General features: G+C 35.9%; 2 protein-coding genes, 1 long non-coding RNA gene and 1 pseudogene across 3 annotated transcripts; 2 read left to right on the top strand and 2 right to left on the bottom strand.

Annotated features, from left to right (window-relative positions):
- Positions 1-597: 597 nt before the first annotated feature.
- On the bottom strand, positions 598-1,950 carry LOC106293249 (ubiquitin-like-conjugating enzyme ATG10). Its single transcript, XM_013728904.1, has 6 exons — positions 1,710-1,950; positions 1,578-1,631; positions 1,434-1,511; positions 1,267-1,366; positions 1,078-1,175; positions 598-980 (listed from the first exon to the last, which is right to left on the bottom strand). The coding sequence occupies exons 1-6, from the start codon at positions 1,860-1,862 to the stop codon at positions 792-794; spliced, it is 672 nt and encodes a 223-aa protein (XP_013584358.1). The 5' UTR covers positions 1,863-1,950; the 3' UTR covers positions 598-791.
- Positions 1,951-2,374: 424 nt separating this feature from the next.
- On the top strand, positions 2,375-4,960 carry LOC106296071 (integrator complex subunit 9-like). The gene is given in 11 exon segments (XM_013732120.1): positions 2,375-2,383; positions 2,489-2,848; positions 2,926-3,140; positions 3,204-3,506; positions 3,595-3,799; positions 3,920-4,012; positions 4,095-4,186; positions 4,317-4,434; positions 4,526-4,611; positions 4,691-4,742; positions 4,812-4,960. Coding segments are annotated over 11 exon segments (1,614 nt in total). The 3' UTR covers positions 4,893-4,960.
- Positions 4,961-11,191: 6,231 nt separating this feature from the next.
- LOC106296074 lies at positions 11,192-19,818 on the bottom strand. The gene is made up of 4 exons (XR_001261144.1): positions 19,444-19,818; positions 19,138-19,251; positions 15,138-15,223; positions 11,192-11,497 (listed from the first exon to the last, which is right to left on the bottom strand). It is a non-coding gene; the product is annotated as an uncharacterized LOC106296074 (long non-coding RNA).
- Positions 11,526-15,126, top strand: LOC106296072 (annotated as a pseudogene).
- Positions 19,819-20,938: the final 1,120 nt, after the last annotated feature.

Genomic DNA, 20,938 nt, shown 5'->3' with positions numbered 1-20,938 from the left:
TTTTTTATATAAAAAGCATGCGTTTTGTTTTTTTTGTCCACGTCGGAGTCAACTGAAATTAAGTTGTTGACCAAAATTTACAATTTTAACTTTTTTGTTTGTTTGTTTGAAATTGTTTCCAATTAATTATTTTTGGTTGAAATGTTTTCAATTAAATACTTTGATTGAACTGAGCTTTGATAAGATGATTTTGACTTTTTTGGTAAATCTAGAAAAATGTATTTTATATCATATCCTCGTAAATATTGAATACCACCTAAGCTTTAAAACTATAAAGTATAAACAACAATTTATATATATATATATTTTTTTTTGGGTCAAATAAAACAACAATTTATATATATATATATTTCTCACCAGTTTATTTGAAAGTACACTTTTCATATTATTAGATTAGAAAACTTCAAAGTTAGGAGATATTTACACGAATAAAACCATATTTCGAAGATTAAGAAAACAAAACTGATGATTAATGTCAGTCATTTGAACTTGACAGGCAACCTAATGACTAGTGAGATTTTATTTACAATCAGAACATTTCATTTTTATTGATTTATCATTTACCACACCTGGTCCCTGGACTTACACCAATCACACTTCCATAATAAGCTTTTATAAAAGAACATCCATGTTAATACAAATATGTCATTTTTTTTTTTGTTTTTGAGCGAGTATTCATTCAAGCAGTTGTGAAAAGATCATTCACAAATGTATACCATAATAACCGCAAAGTTCTCGAGGACTTTAAGAGCCAATTGACTCATTCCATAGTTGTGGATTACAGATCATCTCTAAATCAGCATCTCAAGAGGGGTCCTAAGACCAACAACCTGCCCGACAACAGAGAACCATGAAACCAAGTACAACTCGACTGGCATCTGACAACCATCAGAGCTGCTGCTTTCGGAAAGCAGCTTGATCCATTCCTCAGTCCCACAAGGATGCAGCTTGAACCACGGCCTGTTCAAATACGGATGCTCCTGCAATTGATTGTTGCATAGAGATTAAAATACCAAGCAACCAAAAAACCTATATATTATAAACTAACACATTGTGGTATTGATTCTGAGAGGATACCTCCTGTGTTATAAAAGTCCACTTAGATTCCAGCAAAAGACTAACAGAGCTTGAAGGCAGATCTCTCTTGATAACATCCAAAGAAAGAGGCTTTCCATCTAATAAAAGTGACAAAACAAAGATGATTATCTTACAACCAAACAAAAAGAGCAATCCAAAATATTTGCAGGGGGTGATGGTGTGACGTACCACTAGAGTATCCACGAAAATACAGCATAGGAACCATGTATGACGCACTGTAAACGATATGGTAATCATAGTAGTGTGCTTCATCTTCAACGTTTTGTACCTAGCAACATAACAATCTCAGAGAGACTCTGCTGTTCACATACAAAAGATGAATGGCTTTATGTTACCAAGACCGTGTGATCAATTGATTCTTCCTTCTCCCACCAATCAGCTGTTACATCTAAAGACTCCTCCTCAGCACTTCCCTATACACAGAAAGATAATGGTGAGAAACATAAAAGAAGGAAGAAGATGAAAGGTTGTGACTTTACCTCAAGTGAGCTGAGAATGATGATTTTCTCTAGCGATAAGTAACATTCCTCCTTCTGATAACACAACAAACACGAATTTAATGTAAAAATGCTATCTTTGGAACATGGAGAATAGTGTTGATCGACGTTGACCTTAAGTAGCGTTCGATTGATCAGAGAAACCCATGACCATGAAGGGAACGAAAGGTTATGTCTTTTCCATTTATCCGCGAAAGCTCGAGCAGCGACAGAGAAACCCTCGAGAGTGATTTTGCCGTCGTTGACGACCTCTCCAGCTGAATCCATCGGAGGAGGAGCAAACAAAATCGCTGATCAGCAACAACACCGTCGCTACAAAATCAAAAGGAACTAAACCGAACCGAATCAGAGAATCCAAATCGAATTTAGTTTATATAAACCGAACCGAACATAATCAGAGAATTTAAACCGTCTCTACGAAATCAAAAGGAACTAAACCGAACCGAATCAGAAAATCTAAATCGAATTTTAGTTAATGTAAACCGGACCAACCGTACATAAACCCGAAACCAGAAAAATTAAATCGAATTTAGTTTTATATAAACCGAACCGAACCGAACCGAACCTATTCGAAATAAACCCGCCGCTTCAACCTCCATCTCCGCCTTCCATTAACTAACCGCCGCCACTTTCTATCTCTCTGCCCCGCATCTGTTAAGTCTCGCTCTCTTTCTCGACTTTATCCTCTAGAAATGCTCTGACTTTGAACCTCTTTTACCATCTTCTCTTTCCTTTGGAGACAATTCGTTTAAAAGTGCTTACACTATTGTCTTATCTTCATGGAACTGGTGAGTTTCTCTTGTTTATTGTATAACTTTAATGTAAAAGTCTACACCTTTTGTCTGAATTGTTGGGTAAATACGAAAGCTTTGCGTGTGTGTGTGTTCTTGCAGACTTGTCTGAGCAAAGGAGATGGCTTTCACTACCCACCTTGCCACATGCTGAACCTAAGCGGTTTCAGGATCTTGATCGACTGCCCTTTGGACCTTTTAGCAATCACAATCTTCTCTCCTGTTCCATGTGATGTGGGGTTTGAAGCTTATGGTCAGAATGATCAGAATCCAATTCAAAAGAAGCAGAAACTGGAGAGACAGATGACTCCTGATGACTTGGTATCCGCAGAGCCGTGGTACAAAACTGTCAAGACCTTGCATTTGTGGGAGGTTTCTTTAATTGATATAGTTCTCATCTCCAACCCTATGGGATTGCTTGGATTGCCATTCCTTACTCAACACCCAAGATTCTGCGCCAAGGTAAAACGTTTTCATGCATGTAACTTGTTCTGCTTTGGGGTGTGTCTTGTGCTGAGTTCTTTTCTTCTAAGATGTAGATTTATATGACTGAAGCAACAGCTAAGATTGGTCAGCTCATGATGGAAGATCTTGTCTCTATGCACATGGAGTTCAGACGCTTACACGGACCTGAGGACTCTAGTTTTCCTTGGTGGACAAAGAATCTAGATGGTGAACAAGTGCCAAGTGTGCTTAAGAATCTTGTCTTTGGTGAGAGTGGTGATGATCTAGGCAGTTGGATGCGTCTCTACAGGTAATTGTTATTGGCTTTCTCTACAGTGTTGATTGCTTCGTTAATTCATTCTTTTTTCTTCAGTTTAGATGACGTAAAGAGTTGCATGAAGAAGGTTCAAGATGTAAAGTTTTCAGAAGAAGTTTGTTATAATGGGACGTTGATCATTAAGGCTCTAAGTTCAGGTCTAGATATTGGGGATTGCAATTGGTTGATCAATGGCCCTAATGGAAGTTTAAGTTATGTGTCAGACTCCATCTTCGTTTCACATCATTCGAAAAATTTCGACTCCCATGGTCTCAAAGGAACAGATGTGATGATTTACTCTGGTTTCTCATGCCTCTAAACCGCAGAAATGACTGAGAATGATTGTATATCAACAATCAGGTACGTTCATATAAGACTCTTTTTCCATATTTATGATATGATGATGTTTGTTTGGGTCTTATAGTCAATGAAATTTTCTTTACTGCAGTGAGAATAATGACGAGTGCTTGGCTGCTTCATTACTAGACAATGAAGAAAGCTTAGGAGAGCTAGAGAAACTAGCGTTTGTCTGCTCATGTGCTGCGGAATCTGCGGATGCTGGTGGCTCAACCTTAATAACGATTACTCGAGTGGGGATAGTTCTGCAGCTCCTTGAGCTAATGTCAAATTCTCTTGAGTCTTCTTCTCTAAAGGTTTGATTTACCTTTTTTTCTTTTTATCTTACACTTTTAATTTCTTGTGGATACGAACCACATTTTAAATGGTGTTCTTAGCTCAATAAGACTAAATTACTCTAGTATGGTTGTGCTTAGGTTCCAATCTTTGTAATATCTTCTGTGGCAGAAGAGCTATTGGCATACGCAAACACCATACCAGAGTGGCTGTGTGAGCAACGACAGGAGAAGGTATACTTATCTGACTTGTTAATCACTGTTAAAAAACTTATTTGAAAGATAAATCAAATAGTAGATTTTATATTATGTTCAGTTAATTTCAGGAGAACCATCATTTGGTCATCTTAAGTTCATTAAAGACAAGAAGATCCATTTGTTTCCTGCCATTCACTCACCTAACCTAATGTAAGAACTTGTTGTTTCCTAGTAGTGTATTCACATTTTTATCTCTATGATTACTATTCTGATAGGTAGTCATTGCCTAGTTCAGATACAAAGTAAAGTATAACTATTATTTACGTTTATGGCAAAACAGAACAAGTTGGCAAGAACCATGCATAGTGTTTGCTCCTCACTGGAGTTTGCGGCTTGGTCCTTCTGTCCAGCTTCTTCAGCGTTGGCGTGGAGATCCAAAATCATTGCTTGTTCTTGAGGTTTTTTCTAAATCTATTTCTCTCTTCCTCAATAAGATGATCCAATGTGAATCATTAGTCAATATATCTGATGAGAAAATATGTGTTGCAGGACGGTATAAGTTCAGGTTTAGGACTTCTCCCCTTCAGACCAATCGCTATGAAGATTCTCCAGTGTTCATTTCTTTCTGGAGTCAGGTAAAAGATTTTGCCTGTCTGTATTGTAACTGTAAACTTGCTTGTCAACATTGCTCAAATACTATAAGTTATTTTGCAGGTTGCAGAAGCTCCCAACTCTTCTTTCCTTTTTGCAGCCAAAGATTGTTTTGGTAAGGACTCTATTTTTTTCCAACTTGCCTGTGTCTGTATTCATCAATCTGATAGCATTTTGTTAACAGGTCCCTGATGTTGTCAACCAGAGGATCAATCTTTCTACGGTGAAGACAAAATCTATCCTGAATTTGTTTTGTTTGGTGTAGTAACTACAACTATTGAATTCTAAAAATTATGCGTTCGCTTAATCCACAATGTTATATAAAGTGCATAATTTCCGTCTCGTAAATTAATTGAGATTATATACTTTACTTTTCACTTAAGAACTCATAGCTCCAATGATTCCTACAAACATAAGTAGATAACTAATTAAGGAGGATAGTCTCATTACATTTGAAACCTAAGCTAAGCCAGGGTAGTGTCCCTTCTCTACTCAAACCTCCAGGACAGAAAGTCTCTCACGTGATCACGAATACAAACGAATTTTAAAAACATAAGTTTCAAGTTTCAACATGTTAAAAAACATTTTGATAGTCATATTTGTCACATGAATAAACCTAAGTATTTCAAGTTTCAACATGTTAGAAAACATTTCGATAGTCATATTTGTCACATGAATAAGAACCCAATGAACTCCAAACCACGCAGATTCTGTACTCGTACATGCTCTTATGAAATGAAAAGCTAAATCCATTAAGTCGCATTACGTAGTAACTACATAGTTCAGTAATTCTCCTAGACACCAAAGGGTTCCACTTCCTAGAAATTCAACTCACTCACTTTCACCTTCAACTTTTTCCAGTGCCCTGCTGCATCTAACGACCTCTGCCACGCCCACGACCACCACGCCCACGTCCACCACGCCCACGTCCACCACGTCCACGCCCACGACCACCACGTCCACAGTCTTCCACAAGCAAAGTCTCCGGGTTCGAGCTATCAGAGCCAACAAAAAAAATTAAATCCCCACCAAACATTCATAGCGTATTCTCAAAGCAGATTTGTCACATGAATAAAAAACCCTTGTACTCCAAACCACGCAGATTCTATACTTGTACATGCTCTTATGAAATAAAAAGCTAAATCCATTGAGTCGCATTACATACCTCTTTCTTTTTTTTGTTTCGAGCTCGAGAATCGGATACACGAATTCGTGAATCAAAGGTTTGGGCTGGCTGAGAGCTAAAGCTGTGTCACCTCCTATACCTCGGTTAAGGCCAAATGTCGAATCACCACGCCCAGCAAAGTGATGACCCATAACCATCATCTCACCAGACACTAGGATGTAGCCTTTGTCGTGGCTCTTTGGTCCGTGGCTTGACTTGCACCAAAATACAAGCTCCCCGTTCATTAAAAACGCATCAACAATGGTTACCCCGTGAAGAGCCTCAAACCGAGAATTGTCGCTCGTGGGTCCACGGTAGATTTCCTGCAATAAAATAAACACTTTAAAACCAAGCCGAAAATCTATGAAACTATAAATTAATATCGAAACTTATTTACCCCCTTTCGAATTTTCCAGTAATCTGAAAATATAAGTAAGGTTGCTCCTATAGGCTGCGTCTCAAGCACCTTCAAAGCTTGATGTAAATCATTACCAATATAGTTATAACCTGCTATTTTAATCATCTTCTCCCCTTTTATCTTTTTCGGTTTGTCTTTTAGGCAGTTAAAAGAATCTACCCCTCTTTGCACTCTCACTCCATAATCTCTTATATATTGCAGGCCAGATGTCAGTAGCAGCGTATGACAGTTGTGTCCCTCTGAAGCTTGATGTGAGCGGTCAATAGGAGATGTGTTAAAACACAACTCCTTGACGCTTAAATTCACGAACTTCTTATCCCGACCTTTTATCACTCTCAGCGAGCTCACTAGATTGCAACAAACATAAGCCGCACATAATTCTGCAAAAGTCAAACACAAAAAAAAAGTTTAGTAGTGATATTTTGAGAGTTCGAGTTGAACAAATTTCTAAAAAAAAAAAAAGTAAAGAAGAAAGTTTGACTTACGATGGTTCTCTTGGTCTCGGACATCTCCTACCATTTCATCTTCTTGTTTTGAACGGATAGGTTCACCAACTTTCTTCTCATCTTCCTCTGAAAGTTCAACCCATTTCCTGTCAACTCTTGTAATTCCCTCTATCCAGTTGGGAGACTGAACAAAAAGAACAAGAAGATAAAAGAAGTAAGGAAAGGGTATTGACAATTAAAAGAAGTAAAGAAAGGAAAGGTATTGAGAATTAAAAGATTACCCTATTGGGAGATCTCCAACCCAATAACTGGTTTTCATAAATGGGATCGCCGGCTTTTTTCTTGAACCTTTCAAAAAAACAAGAAAAAGAAGTAGGAACTCCTTTTGTGCAGCAAATGTTGTATAGCTTTTTCCCAAAAATCCTATTCAGCTCAGAGGGAGTCAGAGTTGCATTGGCACGAACGCTGCTTCTTACATCTCTTCTTACATTCTCAAGTCTCTCATTGTTGTTACTAGGTTGAACCCCGGCTAAATTCAACTCCGGCTTCCTAAACACTTTTGAGACCGAAGTATCCCAACAACAACGACCAAGCACAAACTCCCTGTATCAAAACAATGAAAGATGCAAACACAATTTTACAGTTGCAAACATGTAAGCAAAACTAAACAAGAGAGAGTGACGAACCTAGAGGTATCATCATCTCCAACAGCTTCGCTTTCTTTCTTGAGCTCCAAAGTGTCGAGGTAGTTTTCATTCTCACAAGGCTCAAGAACACTCTTGCCCTGCACAATGAATTGACATCTTTAAGACAAGGAGTAATATGGAAACAACAATGAAGAGTATATGCACGTAGGATGTTATAAGATGAAAGTTAAACCTTGCTATATGAACCACTAGCTTCACAAGAGAAGATACAGCAACTGGTTCCATCACCACCAACATGGTGACAAAACCAACATTCATCTCCAAAAGGACAATATCCCTCTGCCAAAAATTTGCACCGAGCATTCTTCGTCGTCACGGGTCTTGTACGCTTACCATCATCTTGCATGAAGTCCTTTTCATTCTCACAAGGCTCAAGAACACTCTTGCCCTGCATAACAAGTTGACATCTTTAAGACAAGGAGTGATGAACAAATAAAAAAGCAAAGAGAAAGAGATGAATTATATACCTTATCTCTGTTTTTAACATATGTGTACTTGCCCGTTTCTGAAATAAAAACTTCTGTCTCGAGCTGATCCATGAAATCTGAAAGGGAGGAGGAGATCAGTTAGTAGAAGAAGATAGACTCTGAAGTTAACAGTGTCCAATAATTAAACAAACTGCAGATTTCATCTTTATATTATGTTTCAGGGATGCTCTTTTGTAGTGACTTGAAGTCTTGATTTACCTTCAGACATAGCCTGAAACAATAGACAAACTATGTCTTAGGTTTTAGAAACGACGGCAAAGAATATACACGGAAGAGCGCAGTTACATTTTCTAAGGTGGAAATGAAGAGGAAGAAAGCGTTACCAATGAGAGATGTGGAAAGTTTGAAAAAACATCCGTGAGCTCCAGATAGTTTGCTTGTGAGTGAGTGATCTGGAAACAACAATGAAATTACCATTTAGGGCAGAGTGGAGTGTGATGCAAGTAACTAGTTAACATTTCCCTCTAGCTAGTAATAATGTTAAATACAACAGACATTCGATTGACATAAAAGACAAGATATACCTCAAGCAAGTTGCATTAACCACATTACCTTTAACGTTAACACGAGACGTTTGCTGTTAACATTCCCAACTTCCACCACCCTCAGAGGATTCTTGGCCAATAGATACTGTGCTTCATTTTCTAAGCAACCCCAGAAGAAAGGTGGCTTGTAATCTTGTGGCTGCAAAGCATTCAATTTTGACAGTGAAATAAGATGAACGGTAGTGACGTTGTTAGGGAAGAACTAAAGCGGAAACTTGTATGAGAAGACAAGGAACTGATTGAATGGAGTGTGATGCAAGTAACTAGTTAACATTTCCCTCTAGCTAGTAATAATGTTAAATACAACAGACATTCGATTGACATAAAAGACAAGATATACCTCAAGCAAGTTGCATTAACCACATTACCTTTAACGTTAACACGAGACGTTTGCTGTTAACATTCCCAACTTCCACCACCCTCAGAGGATTCTTGGCCAATAGATACTGTGCTTCATTTTCTAAGCAACCCCAGAAGAAAGGTGGCTTGTAATCTTGTGGCTGCAAAGCATTCAATTTTGACAGTGAAATAAGATGAACGGTAGTGACGTTGTTAGAGAAGAACTAAAGCGGAAACTTGTATGAGAAGACAAGGAACTGATTGAATGGTACTTTACAATATTCATTACCTCATCTGGCATTTTGTCAAGGGTGCTCATCAACTCACCAAGCATTTTGAAAGTTGAACTCCTAATTTCAGTACAATCATGAAAAATTGAAAAGCATTAGACGCATGAAAAGCTCAAAGTAGGATTTCATAAATATCTCAATAGTATACCTCAGTTGATTTAAGGAAACATCTGCGGTGGATTTGAAAGTCCCTCCGTGACTCTTGTTTCCAGTAAGACTGATGTTCAACATGACAGCTTGGCTGTTAGAATATGAATCTCTGGAAGAAACTGCAGTAACACAGTCGTTTCATCAATAAATAAATAATTGGATGTATAACCAAAGAGGTGACATATATCTCAAAATCGTTTGTGTAGAAAACCTTTCTCAATCAGTCGGTGGGATTCAGCATGCATAGGCATTATTAGCTTCAGATCTGCTTCAAAATCATGCGGCAGTTATCATTCTGTATATTAATAGAAATTGAACTAAGCTTTTCAGATGAGCGTCTTACATTCACCGTCGAGATAGAAGAGGCCTCTGTTGAACATAGTAGTACCGAGAAAATTCCTAGTCTATTTTAACAAAAAAAGAAAAAGAAAAAAACGTCAGAAACACTGATGATTTTCAGATTAAGCAACAAAAAGATAGTATCGCAACGCAGAATCAAGAGACGAGGGATCTTCGATCGATCCTAAATCAACAACGAAAAACAAAACGAAAAGCAAGCTCGATGTGTCGTCGTTTTACTCACCAGAAGGAGCGAGTACTGTCCGGTGTCCTCAGCTTCCTTCCACTTCAGGGAGACTACCTGAGGAAGAAGATACCAAATGAGATTACGAGAGTAGGAACAGAGCAAAAAGCTAAGAAAAGTATTTTTTTTTATTCTCTCGTATAAACGCGTCACCATTTTTGCAGAGGAAGGAAACGAGAAACCAACTAACTTTCCCAGAGAAAAGATAGGAGAGAAAGATAGGAGAGAGAAATAGAGTGAGACAAAAGAAATGGAAATTTGTAGCGTCGTAGAGAGCTTGTGGCAGAAGGATATAGGGGCAAAGTTGGTATTGAGGGGAAAAGAGTAGGGGTAGTATCGACTAATTACATCCCACGTCATACACCCAAATTGGCTACTCGAGTACGTAGGGGTAAAATTGGTATTTAGGAAAGATAGTAGTGGCAAATCCGACTTCTAACGAATCTCGTACGATCAAGCAAGCGAGTGCACACATATTTGTTGCACTGAGTGGGACCCTACATATCTTTCCTAAAGATCATTTTTGGCAATTATAACACACGAACAAAATGAACTCACTAGAGACAAAATACTAGGTTCCTTAATAGAGTACTTTATTGATCATTATTTCAATTTTTATTCACCTAACCATAAAAGAAAAAGAATGAATTTAATTGGTTGGCGTATGTGTTTCTTTCTTGTCAAAAACTAGCAAAGTATATATCTCACGTCCAATTCAAAAATCATTCCTCTATAACAAAAACTTGCAAGATGGAATCGATATAGTATTGTCTCAATATTTGGTTCGTGTTGTGTTTCTCTTTTACACAATAATTAATGTCCCTTGCCTTTTAGCTGGTACCACCCTCATTCAAATTCTTGAATAACTGACTTTGTCCCCGCCTGGACCTACTATTCTTATAATTCCCAACAAGGCTAATTTCTCTGAAATGTACAACAAAAAAGGGTGAACGCCTTCAGTTCAATACATACCTTGAAAGGAAGAAAGCTACGTGTGTTCTGTATTATATCTTGGGACCAGTTGTGATTCGTTATTTCCTCTCTCAGTGGGTCTTATTGTTCTCTACCATATTATTACCGTATTTACATTTTTTTTTTGGGATCAAAATTACCATATATACATTAAATGGTTAAATAGTAGTGCTTAGCTGATGCGGCTAATGAAAGTAAATTCTTGTACCACTCAAGAGTGTAAGGAATATGGGTTAACTCACCGATCTTTGCTTCGCTCTGCCGATGGTTCTCCCTCATTCGAAATTAAAGTTTTATCAATCAGGCACTCCACAAGGTCATCTTCCGGTTCGCTCACTCTACATTGTCAAATCATCTGGTGTGAACCTCTCCTGCAAAGTGTAAGGGTTTATTTGTGGAAATGGACTGTAGAGGGCTTTGGATTAAGAAACTTGGAGTTGTGGAACCGTAGCTCAATCATATCCCCTTATTATTAAGAGAGAAACATTTTAAAGGAGTAACCTTTAAAGTGTAACATATTTACAGGCATGCCATGCTGATGTGGCAGCTTTAGAATGCTTCTCAGCCTAATATGTTAATTCCCCTTGCTTTACTAGGCTATTTACACAAAATGCCACTGACAAATAAGACCCACATTTGACGTATAATAAACTGCTTTCACGAACCTAATAGAAACGGTGGATTCGACCCAAACATTTCTAAAGAAAGTAATCATACGTGGAACTCCCAACTTCTGTTTCACACGATCCTATATCTCCACTGCAAACCTGCAATGCAACAGCAAGTTATCACGTAATCATATGAGCCAAGTAACCAAAAACGCAATATAATGATCTCAGTTATCACGTAATCATATGAACCAAGTAACCAATAAACCCAATATAATGATCTCAATTATACATGAATTTAACATATAGCCAAATTACATATTATACATTAATTTTTAATGCAAAGCTCTCTCAGATAGATTTACACATCATTTTGACATCTATAAGTTAAATTCATCGTTTTTTCTGTACTATATTGTTCAAAGCTCTCTTAGATAGTTGTTCACATCAAATATCTCCCGGTTCGATTCTACAAACCAAAATCAATTTTGAATAATACATTGGTTAGGAAACCAGACCGAAATTCTTTTTCGGTTTATTATTTCAAAAACGAACGGAAATCATGCAAGTTATGTAATAAGGGGGATAGCCAAAAAAATATTGACCTTTTGCGTGTATTTAATACATTCTTTCTTGCCATCTTTAGATTTAGGAAAGTAATACTGACATGATGATTTGAAATCAAAATTGGCGTGGTAACACAAAGTTCGCAATCATTTATATTTCATTGCCTATTTTCAAGTCAATCACATATATATAATTTCGTGAAATTAATGTGATTACGCCTAAACTAGGGATTACGATCATACATGACTAGATGAAATAAGATTATCAATAAAACGTAAATAGTTAGAAATGGGAATCATTTATACATTATTACCTATTTTCAAGTCAATCATATATAAAGAATTTGGTTAAATAAATGTGAGACGCCTAAAATAGGAGATGCGATTGATCAGCAAAATCATGGGGAATATTGTACGATGAATGACTCTAACACCTATATAAGCAAAGACTAAGTCGTCCATTTAGTCACACACTCAAACCTAAACCTACTGATTCTTTATGGCTGCGATGAATACTATCTCTGAGTTGAAGCCTTTCAAAAGCATGTGGAAGGTGCAAGTCAAAATTATCCGCCTTTGGAAACAGTATTCGGCTGCGGGTGGTGAGACTATCGAAATGGTCTTTGTCGATGCTAGAGTAAGTTCAATGGAACATATATTTTATTGTTTATTTATTCTTTACGTATCTCGCTAGGTTTCTTATGGTTCACTGTTTTTGAACTAGGGAGACAAGATTGCTGGAACTGTGAAAAAAGAACTGGTGGGAAAATTCGATCGTGTGCTGCAGGAGGGTGAAACAAAAGTTCTTATCAATTTCACGGTTACCCATTCAACTGGTTCTTATCGAACCACCAGCCATCCATTCAAGATTGTTTTTCTCCCAACTACCCGTGTACGTATTTGTGAGGAATTGCCCAACAACTTAACTGGATTGAATCCTGTTAAATTTCGTGATGTTCTCAATGGTGTCCTCGATGTTGATTACTTGATTGGTAAGTTTCTTTTTTTACTTCATAACTTATTTGAGAAATGTTAGTTTGTCTTCTTTTAGAAACGTGATTGATGGTTCTCTCTCGCTTTTTTTTAGATGTAATCGGCCAGATTGTTGAAGTTTCTCAGATGGAGATTGTGTCTGTTAGTGGGAAAGACACACATAAGATATCTGTTGAACTACGCAATGAAGAGTAATTTTCTTCACTTTTATTTACGTATGTGTAATATACGAATAAGTCATTGAGTGTGTCTTAATATGTTTTGCTTTGCTTTATTTTATAGAGATGAACGTCTCCCACTGGTATTATGGGGGAAGTTTGCTGAGGATGTTAGCAATGCAATTCAGTTGCGTAGTGAGCAGTCCATTGTTTGTGTTTTGCGATTTGGGAAGATTAAAGTTTGGAAAGGTAATTACCAACTGTGCTTATAACTTACAACACGTTTTATTACCAGTACTATTTTATATTTACAGATCATTGACTAATATAATGTGTTCTGTTTTTTTTCAGAGGATCGTAGCATCTCCAACGCCTATAATGTCTCTAATGTTGCGTTGAATCCACAAATGGATGAGGTCCAAGCATTCATGAGTTTGTGAGTTCTTGATGAATTCTATATATTTTTGACATCTATTCTTAACTAGGATTTTGTTTGAGCTGGCCTTATTTCTGTTATATCAGGTTACCAAAGGATGATTTGGCATTAGCCATTCTTGACTCTAAGTCAAATGCTGTGGTTCCTGGTGTTAAGGAACGGGATGAATTTTTTCATCGCACTCCTAAGAAAACTATTGCCCAGGTTTTGGAAACCAAGTAGGTATTTTCAATCTCATGTCAATACTCTCAATACTTACATAATTAGTTAAACATAACGTGAATCTAAGTTCCTGAACCTATATGTTTGTCTCAGGTGGAGAAGTGTATTGTCATGGCTTCAATTGCGGCCATTGATTCTGACATGGGCTGGTATTACTTAAGTTGTAAGGTGTGTGCGAAAAAGGTATTGACAGTGCCTAATGACATGGAAGATGAAGATGAGTTCAATGTTGGCGGTCACAATTACTATTGTGTGAAGTGCAAAAATGCCAACCAAATTCTGTTGCCGAGGTATTCTTTATTACTATCCGTGTATTAAGTTTGGTCTCATTATACAATATATACGACTTGAGCGTCTGAATGGTTTTTCATTGTTATACTTAGGTACAGATTGCATTTGGTTGTACTTGATGCAACAAATAACACCAAGTTCGTGCTGTTTGATAATCTTGCACTGCAACTTCTACACAAACCATGCATTGAGCTAACTGGCCCAATTACTGATGAGGTATGATTTCGAAATGTGATTAATATATTTTATGGTATTTGACACCGTGAATATCTTGGCTAACTTATTGCATGTTCTTATTTGTATAAAAGATCCAGGACCCAGATGTGTTGCCACCTATTCTTACAGATTTGGTTGGAAAAACCTTTCTTTTCAAGATTGGTATTGAAAGGGAGAATTATTTATATAAGCATTCCACTTACAAAGTTCTCAAGATCATGACAAACATAGGATGGATTAATGAGTTTGATGCCATTGGATCACCAACGGTTAGTATTTTTAAGGGATTGTTGAATATTGAGAAGATTTTATGTGTTTTCTTTTGTCTAACTTTGTCAGTTGGGCTTTCTAGGAAAGTGAGAACACATTTGGAGGGACATTTTCCGCTTTGTCTGATGCACCTGAGGTTGTGATAACTTGATCTACTTTCTATCTATACGTATATTATCATAGTTTATCATTTTGAATTGATCGTAGTTACTTTTTTTAATGAAGGGGTCTCTGATGATACATGGCGGATCATCTCAGCAGGCTGAGTCTAATGATCTGACACCAGCCAAGCGGACTAGACCACCAATCATTAACTTGGAGGATGCTTTTGATCAGAATTCTGTTACAAGATCTGCGTGTATTATCAAAGTCAAGAAGGAGAAGAATGAAAAAAGTGTCTGAAAAGTTCGTTTAACGACTGTTTGAGTAGAGGCTTCAATTTGGAATTTGTTTTCTGCATTTCGTTTTTATTAGTTTTTGGATTGCTTTCTTTGATTTAGGTTTTGTCTTTGGAATTTTATATGGTAATATGAAGCCTCTATGTTTTTATATGTGTCTACTGTCATTTTTATTTGCAACCTATATCTGCGCCTATTAAAAAAAAATACTATAAAATTTAGGCACATATATAAAGTAGATATATTTACCTATTGGTAATGTCGTTCCTTAGAGTCGAATTCATTGGATCCAGCATATTCCTTCCACTTGTGAGACTGTTAATAACGCCATAAATCTGTATGAAAACAAGAAAGAATGGTTAGTTTGCACCCTGTGTACATAGAAGACAATGCAATTAAATATATTAATTCATCCAAATTATAGAGAAGTTATTAAGTATATATATGATTAAAACAGAGAATGCTACCTAAATCCTGGTAGACAAATCAAAACCATAAATCACCAATTTTCTAGACAGTAGTATCCGCTGCAGCATTGTTTATCCGTAGAGGTTTTAAGTATAATGATTAGTTTCTTTAAAGAGAAGCATGAGTGAAGGTACTCATACATCGTCGTTCTTTTTGAATAGATGGCAAACAGACATAAAGTAGACTATATGACAAAAAATATTGAATTTTCGTTGAATATAATCCTCAGTTATAATTTTGGTAATTATCTAATGCTTATATAAAATATACATGACACATGTAAGTTATTTTTTATCTATGACAATTAAATTAATGCATGAATTCAGTTACTTGAAAATTAATTATTACACAATGTATGGTTTTCCACTTTTGACTAATACGTTGAGTTTCCTTGCATCTCTACTAATTGATAGAACTTTCCATAGCTGACCCTAATCATATAAGTTGGTTTCTATATAAACACTTTTCTATAATATTTAATTTATACAAGAAAATTGTTTCCCTAAACAATGGTTGAAAATCAATGCAGACCCTGAACCTTGGAGCTCTAGAAGAACAAAAAGCAAGTTACTCAATATGAACAATAATACTAAGAAAAAAAGATGTGAAAATCAAAATGTAACAGCGCATGCGAAGAGAAGAAAGCAAGGTATTCTAGAGCTTCAAATAATTGTTTGTTTAAATCATGTCTTTTTATTGATTTTGTTTGGAATTCTCTATGCGTGAAGATATAAGCATAGACGGAAATCCCAATGCTTTACGTGACATAACAAATTCGAGTATCAATATAACAAAAGATGCAAGGAAAGAAAGGCGTCTCAAATTGCTTCAAAAACGAAATAAGACGAATTTAGGAATCACAGAGGTTTCTCAGTCAGAGATTGTGAACGTCCAATTTGTAGGAGCCACACAACCAGTATCAGCCAGACAAATTGAAGGAGGTACCACATATCATTCAGTTCATACATTTAGACCTTTATAATATTATTAATAATATGTATAATAGTACCCTTATTTTAGTGTGTAGTTTTAGGTGATTCGAACTGTTTATTGAACAGATCATCCATCATTATTTTGACATATTTATCTCTAAGACCAATGATTAATTTGTATGTTATATTCTTTGATTCAAAATAGAACAATCTTGCTCTGCCAAAAATAAGAGCAGACGCTGGGAGAAGTCTGAGAGAGGAAGTGCGTCGAATGTAATTAAAAAAATGCAATTGTCAAATTGCAGTGTTCGTAATTATGAAAAGATTTCTAGCACAGAAAACACCAGATCTCAGGGTACCTACTGTGATTCTCAAGTTACATTTCAGCCTACTGTCAAAGAAAACAACTGTCATCCAAAATCCTCAAGAGCTACTAATCTCATAAATTTGGTGGTCACTTCTACAGCTATAACAGTGGACACTGATTCATCAGGTCACCTTTTTATTTGAATTTGACAATTTGAAGCGTGATGTTGCTATTGTATGTTGATGGAAGCTTAAAGAGTTAAGACCTAATCAATTTTTGTGGTACTCTAATTTTTGGTTTCAGATAGCTGTGATGATTTATGGGATTATTCGAGTAATGAAGGTGGAGAGATTCTTTCTGATTCAGATACAAGTGATGACATCACCTCAGAAGTAACTAAACGTGATGCACAGAAAAAATATGAATTGGTTTCAAAAGCGGAAAAAGCTTTTGCCGAGATGTTAAGTCGTCTGAATAAGAAAATACCGCCAAAAACACTAACCCCTCCTATAGTCTGCAGTAAAAATACTAAAAAAAAGGTACGTGTATTGTATTACTTGACATCTTCACCATTACAATCCAAACAATGCACCATATGTCTGTCTCATTATTTGTTTGAAAGCAACTATGTTTACTAGGTTATACTAATTTTGTTCCTGTAAATATAATATGTGTTCGACTCACAGGGATGTTAGGTCCTGCGAAGGAAAAAATCTCGGCAAACTCGCTAAACTCGAGACCTATTGTTTCAAGTAACGGTTTAAGAGAGACAGGTACATTTAATGTTAGAAATCCGTAATTTATTTCTTTATGCAAATATGTAAGATTACCAACACTCTCCTAAGTATTAAAACTACACAGCTTTATGTTTTTTCTTAATTGGTTTTGTAGCTTATAAAGATGATGGTGATCTAACTTTCAAGTGTCCAAAATGCCAGGCTCTTTTTTGGTATAATGAATGGGTTAGTAAGAGCAGGCATGCAAGTATTCCTGTTTTTACAATGTGTTGTATGCGAGGAAAAATCAAGCTTCCTCTTCTACAAGAACCACCAGAATTTTTGCAGGATCTGCTAACGAAGGACGATGCTATCAGTAGGCATTACCAACAAAATATTAGACCTCTAAATATGATGTTTTCCTTTACGTCTCTTGGTGGTAAAATTGATAATTCAGTCAATATGGGAAAAGGTTCTAAGGTTTTTAAACTTCATGGGGAGAATTTCCACTTAATTGGTAGTATGAAGCCTAAGCCCACTGAATCTGCTAAGTTCTCCCAGTTATATATTCATGATACAGAAAACGAAGTTCAAAATCGGATTGCTGCTTTGAGGTACTTTAGATTGGAAGTTGTGATATATTTTTTGTTTGCTAATTATAAATTGCTTTTGAACTCTTTTATTATTCGTTGTTAATATTTTTATTTTATTTCTGACCAGTGGGAATTCTCAGAAAAGCAAGATTAGAGAAGATTTGGTTGAGGAGCTAATGAACATGCTAAGGGACTCTAATGTACATGTGAAGACGTTCAGGAGTGCTATGGACAGATTTAATGACGAAGGAGAACGTGAAGAGTTGTCTCTGGTTCTAATCCACAGTCGAGTTAAAGATGGTCGTGTTTACAATCTACCTACTTCTTCTGAAGTTGCTGCATTAGTGGTTGGAATTTTCAGGAAAATATGGACAAACGTGATATTATTCTGGAAAAGAATTCTGGAAAGCTGAAAAGGATTAGTGAGTTGTATCCTTGCTATCTTCCACTTCAATATCCACTCATATTTCCTTATGGAGAAGATGGCTTTCGGTTAGGTATAAAAAATGGTTTCACGGGTCTCAACAAAAACAAAAAACCAAATATAAGTATGAGGGAGTTTTTTGCTTATCGGATTATGGTTCGTGAAGTTGGTTCTCAGGTTCTTCTACTTTCACGCCGTTTACTCCAACAGTTTCTGGTGGATGCTTATACTATGATCGAAAGCCATCGTCTTAGGTATATCTGAAAAAATCAGTCAAACTTAAGGACGTTGAAGTTTAGCAAGTTCGTGACTGCTGCAAATGATGGCAATTCTACTGTGGCCATTGAAGGTAACCGTATCATCATTCCTTCGTCATTCACGGGTGGTCCGAGGTACATGCATAAGATGTATTTGGATGCAATGTCTATATGCAAATATTTTGGGTTTCCAGATCTCTTTATAACATTCACATGTAATCCTAAATGGCCCGAGCTGATGAGTTATTTCGAGAAGTACAACCTTAGATGCTTATCTTACTTCGGGAGTTGTTGTTTTTTTCATGTTGATTTTCATTTGAGGGTTTTTGTTTTGGATCTTTAATTTCTTTTGCTTAAGTTTCTTTTAATTTTTTTGTTGAACTAAATAAATTGGTAATTTGAAACCTCTATTTTTTCTCGAACTCTGTTTATCAGATCAATTTTTGTTTCTTATTTTTTTAGTCATGTTACTGTCTATGTTTATTAGAATTTATACATAGTTTATATACTTTGCAAATCTATAAACATATAATAGGCATCAATGACATTTACCTGTCATTTTCATGAACCATTAAAAATGTAGTAATCCGTAAGCATCATAGTCCAATGTATTTTCCTTTTGAAATATAGTCTTCGTATAAATTTCTGCAAGGTTGTGGATATTATCTGCATATCATACGGTAAACAAAACCTAACAATGAGGTTATTCGCTTACATATGTTGGAGATGGGCGTTGAATAGTTTATAATCTAAACGAAGGCATGATTTAGTTGATATTAACATTATAATTAATAACACTTGAAGATAGTAGATGAATAGTTACAGAGTTAATATGTGAACAGAGTTAAAAGTCAATACCTTTTCAACGAAGAGATAGAGGAGACGATTGCCTCACTCGCGCAGAAGACAATCGTAATGAATACTCACAGCAAATGAAATCAATTGTCAATTGAATTAACCCATAGATCGCTGTCGGAAGGCTAATTACTTCATAGTTTGTCGGAAAGAAGAGATTGTCGATGTAAAAAGGGAACTATTTGGAGAAAGGAAGAAGAATATTGGCGATTATTTCTAATAATTGTAGAATAATCTGGGTTAGAATGACAAAGAAGAGTTATGATCACCAAAAAGAAAAGATTGTCTCGATTTAACTTGACCCTTTCCGATTTCAGGATATAAGAGAAGAACAGTTTTCGATAAAAAAAAAGGATATGAAAGGAGATATTTTTTTCCGATCGGTTAGATCAACTTAATTTTTTTGTAAAGCTTTTGTTGTTTACCCAATCGTTTTACAAAAACAAGTAACTAGCATCAAACCGATCGCCCATAAAAATGTAATATCAGCCCATTAGAATTTTAAGACCTCCCTGGCCCAGATCATGTAAATCAGATCCAAATATTTGATGAGATTAAAATTAAAGGTATAATCGGGATGGTATTTTCTAATAATTACATATACAGAGATATGACTATAAATATATACCAAAATGTTTACTACTATTTTTCAAATTAAAAATATATTTAAATCACCTGTAGTTAATAATTACAAATAAAAATATGGTATTACATAACTAATCCATAAACTATATTTTATAAATTAACAACAAATGTAAAAATTTAATTTATTTTTCGCCACACAATCTCATCCCGCGCAAGGCGCGGATCTCTACCTAGTTAAAGATAAACAGTATCTTAAAATTTAATAAACAGTATCTTAAAATTAATGGGAAGAAATGTAAATTCTGTACAGATTTATTGACTCTGTTGAAGGACATGTCGATCATCTAGTTCTGTTCTCGCAATTAAATCTATGCAAGCACAAAACATTTAAATGATTTCAGGATTGCTAACTCATGGTGTGCGGAGTTCATTCTGCCCTCTCAATGCATTAAGCAAAGTAACTCCCTATCTGCTGCATTTCTCTGGAAAGGCTCTATTGAAGGCAAAAATATAACGCAAGAGTGGCATGGGAAACAGTTTGTTTGCCTAAGAAAGAAGGTGGACTTTGTCTAGCAATCTGGAACAAAAAGTTTTCTCGCACAGCTTGTTTCTAGCTTCTTATTATTATGTAAACCAAAAACGATTTATATACATATTCAGATTCTTATTTTAAGATAAAAAATATTACAAATACTTACATCGGTTAGTGGAGTTAGCGAATCAATACGATGTGTCTGTTTTCAATTTGTATGATATTTTCAGTCGTACTACTAAAATAAACAAATTGAGTAACATATATGTCCTAGAACAGTGAAGTTTCAAACTGAGATTCTAATGATTTCACCCGAAGACTTTTGATGGATTACTAAGGTTTTAGAGTCTTTAGGCAATAAAAAAATGAACTTTAACATGA

This window comes from Brassica oleracea, chromosome C5 (assembly GCF_000695525.1).
Source record: "Brassica oleracea var. oleracea cultivar TO1000 chromosome C5, BOL, whole genome shotgun sequence".
Classification (NCBI taxonomy): domain Eukaryota; kingdom Viridiplantae; phylum Streptophyta; class Magnoliopsida; order Brassicales; family Brassicaceae; genus Brassica; species Brassica oleracea.
Note: the sequence above shows the minus strand (reverse complement) of the source record. Positions and strands in the feature narration are given on the sequence as shown.